This window comes from Rissa tridactyla, chromosome 4 (assembly GCF_028500815.1).
Source record: "Rissa tridactyla isolate bRisTri1 chromosome 4, bRisTri1.patW.cur.20221130, whole genome shotgun sequence".
Taxonomy (NCBI): domain Eukaryota; kingdom Metazoa; phylum Chordata; class Aves; order Charadriiformes; family Laridae; genus Rissa; species Rissa tridactyla.
In genome coordinates this window covers 45,003,813-45,013,979 of record NC_071469.1, presented here as the reverse complement: position 1 = coordinate 45,013,979, position 10,167 = coordinate 45,003,813, and the positions used below count along the sequence as shown (strand labels likewise).

The 10,167-nt window shown below is 42.8% G+C and overlaps 1 protein-coding gene across 6 annotated transcripts in view; it reads right to left on the bottom strand.

Moving 5' to 3' along the window:
• Positions 1-742: 742 nt before the first annotated feature.
• The window catches only part of RPAP1 (RNA polymerase II associated protein 1), a 44,691-nt gene continuing 35,266 nt past the window's right edge, over positions 743-10,167 (bottom strand). For 2 of the 6 annotated variants that reach the window (XR_008466378.1, XR_008466377.1), the window contains exons 22-26: positions 8,539-9,343; positions 6,355-6,531; positions 5,630-5,686; positions 1,384-4,866; positions 747-1,278 (exon numbers count right to left, since the gene is read on the bottom strand). Coding sequence is in view for 1 of the 6 variants with exons in the window: in XM_054201120.1 (XP_054057095.1) it covers positions 4,711-4,866; positions 5,630-5,686; positions 6,355-6,531; positions 8,539-9,343 (1,195 nt within the window). In the remaining 5 variants the exon portion in view is untranslated. Of the gene's footprint in view, positions 1,279-1,328; positions 4,867-5,629; positions 5,687-6,354; positions 6,532-8,538; positions 9,344-10,167 lie in introns of those variants that run through there. The other 4 variants (XR_008466381.1, XR_008466380.1, XR_008466379.1 and 1 more) reach the window with 4 other exon arrangements.

Below are 10,167 nucleotides of genomic sequence, written 5' to 3'. Positions count from 1 at the left end.
CTTTGGTCTCTGGAGCCACGGGTGTCTGCTGGTATCTGCTGGTATCTGCTAGTTATGACCCAGCAGAAAATAAAGAACTGGACCCAAAGATGGACCAGGTGTCACTGTCTAAAACACCCTTTATCCGTTAGTAACCTACACATAGCTATCGCTTGGGGTCTGCTGGAGGCTCACCGCAACACTGCTGGTGCAGCATCTGGTCCTTTCAGACCACACAACCTCAGCTGGGTTCAATTTGGTCTCTTCAGGCTGCTCTTCCCCTCCTTGGGCTGGGGCTGGCCAGAAATCTACATGCACCATTTTTGCAACAGCTGTTTTGAGACTCAAGATTACCACACAAAAAAGGGAGGAAGGCGAGCACACAGTGCCCATTTCACCCCTGCGTACAAACGCTGCTCATCACGCAGTGATGAGAGATGCTGCTCATCACAGCAACTCTGAGAGCATGTCTTCACGGCTCATTCTTCATTCAAAGTGGGAGGAAAAAAAGCCAGATTTTAAGAACTAGGGCAAAGGCCAGTAAATTACCATGAAGTTATTTTTACAAGGGATATCAGAGGCCCAGCTTTGTGAACGGAGAGCTTATACAAGGTTCTGTAAGGGGAAAGAAAACATGTTTTGCCCCCAGATTTGATTATCAGCTGGAGGCAGCACCACTTCATTGATTAGAGATTTCTAAAGAGAACTTTGTAGAGCCAGGAAAGAGCAAAAGCCAGGATTAACAAGCTTTTCTGCTCTACTTTGTCTGACACCAGAAGAAATGGATTTGTCTGACCCTAGTATATTTACACACCCACATCTTATGGCTTGTTCTATCTGTCCGTGACTTAATCAGCAAAAGGTGTTTAGGCTTTGCCTGATACTAAGTGGCCAGACAGAATGCATTAGTCTAGAAATGGATTATTAAATTCCACTGTCAAACCAAAGTAGTCAATAAATACAAGTCCTTTAATCATACACTGCTTCACGTATACTTTACTATTAAGAAGTTCCCATACAGTGGGGTTTCAGTCCTATTTTGATTTCTTCCTTGTCTAACTCTTCACTTTCTTCTGCCAGGCTTTGCTCTGCCCTACTGTGTGGTACAGCCAGCTACTGAGTTGCTTACATCTTCTTTGGGAACTGCCCCTACTCAACAGAGTGGGTCAAGTCACTACATAGGGATCCAAAATCCAGGGAATTCAAACCACTCATGCAGTTGAAGGATCACAAATGAACTCCATTTCTTCTAGGTAGAAAAGGACATGCTTCCAAGCTAATGGGGAGACTCTCTCTCCCCTTTCAAAAAGAAAAAAAAAAAAAAAAAAAGAAAAATCAGTAGAATTCAGAAAACTGCTGCCAGTAAAGTTATGGAATGCAAAACTGACAGCCCCACCATCTTACCTGCCAACTCAACAGCAATACCAGAAGGATTATCTTCAGCTCATCTCCAGTCCAATCAACTGCTTGTTTTTAAAACCACATTGTTGCTGCCTTCCAGCACAGCCCCATCTGAATTTGTCCCATTACAGATTCCTACTGTTCCTACATGGGATAACATCTGTAACTGGGATGAAACCAAGCATTTTCAAGTCACAAAGGACATGAAGATGGTGGATTGTTTTTTTTTCTTTCTGAGAATTAAAAGACAGCATCTGTAGGGATTTTTTTATTTGGTTGTTGGTGTTTTTTTTGTCTTCTGATCACAGCTACCAGACAACATACACTGTTCTGAGTTCAAACTACTTCAAACCCAGAAACCTACTTGTGGGTCTTATTTCAGCAGAATTATTTTCTTCTCAAAGAAAACTTAAGCTTTTGACAAAGAGTTAAGAAGTCACATCAATTATTGGGACAGTTTTCATTTTCTTCATCTCCTCACTTACTCTGATCAGCATTAAACTGGATTAACAGAACTGGCACACTTTGGTCCTACTTCAGACTGCATTCAGTTTAAATTTTAAGCTTATACTCACTCTATCAGGATTCTTCCAACATGCTCCTGCTGGCAAAGCACTGAATGATTCTTAAAAACCAATCACATCAAAAATTATTTCATTCTCCACACTTTCTCCAAAAGTATATGCAAAAATTAAAAATGCAGAAAATCCAAACCAAGTTTAAGGGTTAGTTGTTTTTTGGTTTAAGTCCCAATTGCACTGAGCTGAGAAAGTTTGCATTTAAACTAGATAAAGCAACGCCCTCTAGTGTTCTGCAGAGAAATCTGGCACTAGGCTGCCCAAAGCCGTAAAAAATTCAAGTTTAGGATTGCTGTAACATCTCAAGTGACAGCCAGTTTTGAAAGCTTACAGCTCACATACAGTGTCCTTAGAACATTCTGCACACAAGTGTGGCCTGCAAAACGATTTGGGATCCTTTTGTTTCCTTCCCCCCATTGCTGATGCTTGCATCAGAGTTTCATGTCAAAAGATGCAGGTATTTTCTGGGGATACACTGATGGCTTCAAAAACATCTGGGAAGAGAATCTGGCATAAGCCTGATCCTTTCCTTCCCAGAGTTCGCAAAATCCACCTCCTCTCTCATCACCTACAAATACCACCCATGGACAGTTTTTTTAAACTGTGTTTTAAGTCACATAATACCCACGCCACCCTGTACCTTCCCCCAAGCACACACAACATTTGGTACCCTGTGTTACTGACCCACCACGCAACCAAGATGATGCGTTTGGCTTGAAAAGCTCTCTTACAGAGCTCCAAAGCTTAGCGCATTTCCTCACAGCGGTGCCCTTCCCAAGACATCAATAAATTGCAAACAAAACCATCCAAACTCAAGTAAGATTTAAATAAAGGAGAGCATTCTCATAGTTCCAAAAAAAACCCTGCAAAGCTATCAAAATATTTATTTACACCCTGTACACGTTACAAAACTCAACTTTGCATCGCACAAAGGACTGGAAGAGGTTTCATAACTGGAGGTCTGAAAAGCACAAGGTGAAGTCCTTGATGAAGGCTGCTCTTAAATGGGCAGCTAGGAGTCCTTAAATATTACCATCCATTGCTCTTGAAATGACAACTGCAGGGCTCTATCTAGACAGAATAGAAACTTGAATGACTTCAATTAAACTTTTAATCACAACAAGTACTTTTAAAATAATTAACAATAAAGAAAAACACGTTGACCACTGTGCTTTTGTTATGTGCCATTGATCTGCAGCAGAGAGAAACCACAGATCAAAAGCTGCAATAGAAGGAAAAAAAAATAGGGATTAAAATGAAACATCAGTTCCGCCCATGTCCTATCTGAAATAAGGAGAAAAAAAGACAAAAGGTCTATTTTCTGGCAACCTGAGGGGGACTGGTACACTTAGAAAACTGCAAATGAAATGACAGCACCACAGCCATAAAGTTGCTAACTGGAATTTGTTTCTTGTCTGGAACAATTTCAACAACTACAAGCTGGCCTGTTAACAGTGTTTCACACTGTTATTAGGACATTCACTGGAGCAAGGTTAATACAGGCAGGGTTTCTTTGGAGGGAAGCTACCTTGGCCTGTTTGATAAAGAGAGAAGCTTAGATCTTCAGGGTAGGCATCACCCTGCACCTTCCAGAGGAATTTATTCATAAGAACAAAAGAAATAACTTTAACAAGTTTTGTTCATAAAAGTAAGTTCTCCAAACCAAAGCCTGCCAGAGTGACTGTTGTTCTGCAAAAATTATTGGATATAAATGAAACATCCAGTGAGATCACACCTAGGGTAAATTCTGGGCTTGACCTGGCACTTGCAATGAGCCTTTAGGCCACTGTATTTGTAGCCCTTGTGTCTGAGGCTGCAATACAGAATTTGGATGAAGAAGTGGGATCAAATTAGGAATTTTTAAAATTAGGTTTAAGCTTAGGAACTCCACTTTTAAATTTAAATTACAATCCCCTCTACTTAGAGGGCAACCAATACATATTCTATTTAAACAAGCAGATATGTTTCCCCCCACCACCACCTCTAATGGGGAATGATTACTGCCAAGCATCCTGCCCTGCAAAGAAATTATTTTTGATCTTGTTATACACGTAACCAAATTAAAGGAGAAAAGAAAGCAATTTAGAGGCTATCCAAAAGACAGCCAAGGGAGGATATCCAGTTTTTGTACCACTGCACTAGGAACTATTATTTCTTAGAGGTCTGACACAATATGTCCGTGTGACTGACTGTGTGCACAAAACACTGTCCTGTGTGTGTCCTGTATATAAGCAAAAAAATTGCTTATGCATATAAAAAAAAAAATCTCAAGATCAGCTTCTTCCCTGCTGTATTGTCATTTTATTTGCAGGGGATAGAGTGAGGAAAGGACCACTCAAAACTCAGGATACAAAAAAAAGCAAGGGAAAGATCTGGAAAAAACAGACATCACCTTGAGAACCCACAGTCTCCAGCCTGGCTGAACAAAATAGCTTTTCCACTTCCTTCAGTTTATTCAACAGTCCAGTGCCCCTCAGCCACATTCTCGCCTTCTCTGGGGAGAAACAGAAAAACCTGAAAGGGAACGGATGAAAACGCTCCAGCATTCATCATGGAGAAGCCGCACAGATGTATTGCCGATTCTTGAGATGATGTGCATGGGAGCACTCTACTAGTGCTTCACTTTGTGAAGATGCCAAAAGTGTCCAGATACGACACTGAAAATTTCTGAAGTGCATGTAATTTCGTTAGTGAAGCATAAACTGAGCTCTTCCATTCTTCCCCTTGGCCCTCTTCTTGCCCAAGTGTTTTGCTATGAGACTAGCGCTGGTGCATTCTCCTTATTTTCTTTCTGTGTCACCATCTGCAGGTACTTCAGTCGCATAGCAGGGAGCTGCTCATAAAGGTCAAATCCCAAAGGGCTCTCTGCATTCAGCAGTCTGTAGTAGAGTAGGTGCTTTTTCAAGGTCTGAAGAAAGAAATAGCGGCCATTAAGCATGTCTGAAAAGAATCTAATCTTTTCCACCGTGTCTCCAACACAACATAGCAACCTGACAGATAGTACAATTCCATCATGCCCACCACATTTAATTGCATCATCTTCAATAGAAGAGCTATAAAAGATGAGTTTCTTCCAAGAAAATTCACATTTGATTTGCATGAGATTTCCTCTTCTGAACACAACTGCACTGTCTCTTCAACAACCCCTCAACAACGACTTCTTGCCAAAAGCCCAAATGGGGTTTTGAGTGGGAGCTAAGAATTTACCCTGGATGCTAAATATAAAGGGCCAAATGACCCAGCTCCGTCACACACATAATAGACCTTGGCAAGCTCCCTGAGAAAAAGAGAAACCTTGCATCTATTTTGTCCTTTTCAGGGAAAGCATCCAACTAAGAGCTAAGGGCCACCTATTCATAGTTGTGCTAGAATCATCCCCGTAGGACCTCTCACTATCCAGATATAACACTGCTTGGGCAAGAGGCATGGAAACAGAGTGTAGGAGATTCACCTAGGTTCCAATAGGCTCAGTGCTCTGAGTTCAATTACTACAAGAACTGGATAACAGTATTTACAGTCATCACAGGTCAAAATCCCGCTGCTAGTCTCTTCTCATTCTCAAATTAGCAAGGTAGTTAAACACAAATTTCAAAAGCCAAAGGTAAACCTGTGAGAGCACCGTGTCTGAAAAACAAGTCCCAGTGTCACAGACAGAACCTTACATATCCTACCTCATCCACCAACAGCCATGTCTTCCGCAGCATGCTTTTCCGAGCAGCATCAATCTCCTGGGAACAAAACACACACTTTGGTTAACATGGCACAATGCTATCTTTGCCCCTACAGCACTCCAGGAGGATGCTTTGCTCATTATGATGATGCCCCAAAGAGCAGCTTGTTCCATCAGAAAGGGCTTAGGATGGCTTTTGCTTGGATCCTGCCTCTCTCCTGAAACTCAGCTGACTTCTCAACTTTCAGGTAGAACTGTAGATCAGAGCTGACTGTTAGCACAAGTAACCAGCTGCTAGAGGCCCCAAGGCCATGGGAGGGCTTCTGCTCGGTTATTCAAGCAAAGTGAAAGGAAAGAGTATTCTGCACCTTAAGATTGCCCCAGGCAGCGGCTAAATCTATTACAAGCTCTCTCTGCCATATCAGCTCCCTCATCCTCTCTGTTTCATTCTTTCCCCACCACCACCAGAGCCCACGCAGTTACTGACTTCAAAGATTTATGTAGGATTGGCTACCATTATTGCAAGTGCTTTAGGGTATAACGAACAAAAGTTGTCGTCTCATATGTGAACTCTCAAACAGCTGACCAGTACTCAAAACATTTGCTTACAATCTTTGTTTTCAAGCCCACAGTCAGTGATTCACCACAAGGCACACTGGATTCTTGGGAAGAGCAGATGCAAAACCCAAAGCTTCCAGCCCTGAGGCTCTGCTATCCATTACCTACCTGCGTAGTGCTGTCTTGGGAGAAAATAAAGCTGTTCACATGAGTCACAGCCACCACATAAAGAACAGGGCACCAGCTGTGGCGCAGTGCACCAGTGACCAGTGTTCGGAAGTAGAGTCGCAGGAGGTTCAGGTTATCCTCAGGAGGCGAAGTGTATCGCTCAAGAGGCACAGGAAACTGCAAACACACACACACACAGAGGCAACATCACAATTTTTGTCAGGGTTTAAGTAGTGAGGGGAAGTTCATGAATTTAGGGTGCCCTTCCCCAGCTGCTTGTGTGTGCACTCCCATATAACATGATGTGCCTCAGTGGCACAACCCCCATTTGGAGCAGAGTTGTTAATGCCCACACCGACTAATGTGACATGCCTTTGACAAAGCATCCTCAAGACCTCTTCAGCTTTATGGAGAGATGTTTTACTGGTCAAATCACTGCAGTTGCTTTTTGGCACAGGTAAGAAGACTGGTTTCAAAGGGAGGAGACAGAGTGCTTTCAACAGCACTGCATCCTGACAGTGTACCAGAGAGGCTTACACTGGCCTATGGATTTAGCCAGAAAATGAAAGCAGATATATGTGCCAGAGTCAATGTTGTTAAGCGAGGTTTCCAACATTTTCCGACTTCACTGTCTTGCTTTGAAAAATAGGTTAGAAAAGCTTTAATTAACAACTTGATTTTGTTTGCTTCTCCCCTCTCCAGAAGCCTAATTTCCATTCTTCTCAATTTTGAGATAAGTTCTCTAGGGCCACATATTTCACTCTGGAGCATCTACATGATTAAAGACAATCGTTGATTTTACTCAATTCGAAAAACAGTCTGCCTGCTAGGGCATTTAATTCAACTTAAGACAAAAAGGAAAAAAACCCAAACAAACACCACCTCCTCAAGTGATCTTGCTCAAGTTTTCCAACACAAAGTATCTGGCATTTAAAAAAATTTCTAAGCACATGAAAATCAATCTGCTTTGAAATATTCTCCATTGTAACATATGCCGCAATTCTGATGGTACTGAGGGATCTGGCGTTGAGGGATCAAGACAAGATAAAGCATGTGACATAGAATCAAGGCTATGGTTTTCATGGAACATGGTTTTCATCTCTTTTCCTACATGTATTTGTGGAACTGGAGTAGAGACAGGGAAGTGCTACTGGGAACATCAAGAGAACAGAGAGCTTACTGTAAGATGCAGGCCAGAATATTTTGGTTTACCTGGCTTAAGAAACAAAGGCTCATCTGGCCATAATGATATAGAGAAACTGGCCGCAAGGATACTACAACCAGAGCAGAAGCACTGCAAGTACACAATGGAAAGCACTGATCTCACATAAACTGCTGCTTCGCAGTTGTTTGGAAAACAGATTTTGAAAGGTTATCTTTGTATTAGCAAACATTTTGTCTAGATTGGTTACTGTCTGTCAACTGACAGAGAACTTAAAGCCGCCCCTGCCATTCAAAAGAAATGCAGTCCTGCACTTCAAATTTTTTCGCCGAGTCACCCAGCAAAGCACAGCTCCAGTATAATTCAATGTGGAAATAGGGTTGAGAGGGAAAAATGACTGTCCATGCATTGCGCAAGGAAAAACATTTTTTTAAGGGAAAGGTTATGGCTGGCAGAAGAACATGGGGTGCAGACTAGCCCTGCATATATATAGGCCATAAATTAGAAGGAGGTTCTCAATTGTTAGACCAAGCAGGGTCTGGGACGGTTTCCATTGAAGACTAAGCAACTTCACAGCTCCTGCCCTCCACATATATGCAACTATCTGCTCTCAAAACAAAGTTCAGTAGGTTTCTGAAAATGATTATGTGACAAGGGCCTGCACCTACAGGGGCTGGGCTCTGTTCTTCAGACTGACAATCAATCAAGCTTTTTAATTTTAAAAAAAAAAAAAAAAGATAAATAACCACCACAAAAAAAGTATACACTGCTGTCACAGCCTTAAACCAAAAGAACATTGTTCTCCGTTCTTATTCTGTTTTACGTTCCATGCATTGGACTTTCTTCAGGGAGCATGAAAAGCTTCTAAGCAAAGAAAGCATGATTATTCTACTGGACAAGGAGGGATGAGGAAGAAGGGAAAGTGCTGGGAGGATGCCCAAATCAAGGTTGGAGAAACACAGGCAAGAGCCTAGTAACCCAGAAATACGCAGTGACAGGCATCTACCATAAAACAGCATTACCTGCTGGAGCGGCACTCCCAGTGCCCGCAGGATACTTGTGTGCTCCCCAAAAACAGAGAGACGCAGATGAACGCTGAAACGCTTCTGTAGAGGCAGAAGAACAAAGACTCCAAACAGTGGATCTCCAAAGGAGACACCTTCAAACTGCTCCAGAAGACTTATATAGAGATCGTGGAAGGACGCCAGACCAGGGAGAGGAGCATCCAAGTTCAGGGAGTCCAATGCCTTGGGTTGGCAATACACAGAGAGAAGGGCAGCTGTGTAGCAGTGGATCGGTGCTTCTAGAAAGAGGTCACCACCTGTGAGGAAGACACACATAAGCCGTGCAAGTTTGGCAGCAGTAGGGATGCTCTGAAGGGTTTTAGCACGCCAGGTTTCCAGCAAAAGGACCCATTGCAGGTTCCAGGTCACAGTGTTGACAAGATCAAGTGGGAGAGAATTCAGTACAGCCCCACGTGTCTCTGCATTAGTCACTTTGTTGTAGAGGCTGATAAGTGGAAAGAATGGCCAGTCTGAAGGCAGGATGGGCCCTTTGACCTCAGGAAGCAGCATTGACTGGATGAGGTAATTCCGTCCTTGGTAGGATGCTTGGGAACGCGTAAGGGCAGGCTGCAAGTGGACAAAATGAGAAAGGTAGCAGGAGCGGATGAAAGGCAGATTCTGGTACGATTCTCTCAGCAGGGCACCACGAGTAGGTTTTGAAAAAAACGCTGCCACAGAGCCAGGCTGTGCCAGTTTGGCACTGGTACCCAGATGCAGGATATCAGAGAAGTCAGCTGCTTCTGGCCCTCCGGCTTTCCCTTCCCTGTAAGATAAAAAAAACCCGTAAGTTTAAGAAACAAACAAACAAAACCCCCATCAAACAAATGAAACACCACAGAAATTCATCTCTACAATCTTCCTGGATCAAGGAGAATAGCAGATGCACAGCATTTCCAATGCTTTCCAGCATTCAGCTATGGTAATACTCAGTGCCTGTAAAGCATCGGCTATCTTGGTATTTACAGGAAATGCACAGAACTACATTTGGAGTTGGCAACGCTAAGGCCTTGCCATGAAAAACCTCTACACAATGCCAGTAGTCTGGTGTGGACACTGCAACTCCTTGTCCAGAAAGGCAGTCTTCTTACCAACACAGCTGTCAGGGTGCTGAGATGAAATAGCGCATATCATATAAGGCCTACATGAATCAATAATACAATTCTCGAAATAGTAGCTTTGCCACAGCTGGCAGTGGCAAGGTCAGGGGAACCATACAGACTGGTACTTAGAAATTGAGGGGGTCAAATCTACGTGCCACAATCTCAGACCAGAGACCAACCACGGTCTCAGATTACTCGCCAAATTCTCAGAAAATGGTAGCTCTATAGCAGGTATTTGTAAAAAACAAAAACTAACACCCCAAAAAAACCCCAAGAATTCACTCAAAACCACCCACAAACTTTCCTTCTTTCTGGAAAACTACAGTATCTCCTTGCAGCACCTTGGTCCAATCTCCTATAGGGATGCACCATGGCAAATTTTAAAGAGATTATGATGAACATGATAAACTGCTACCATTTTCTTGGCCTGATACGTGAGGCTTCACATTTGAGATGCTCATGATTTCTTCCAGTGCAAGGTGGAAGA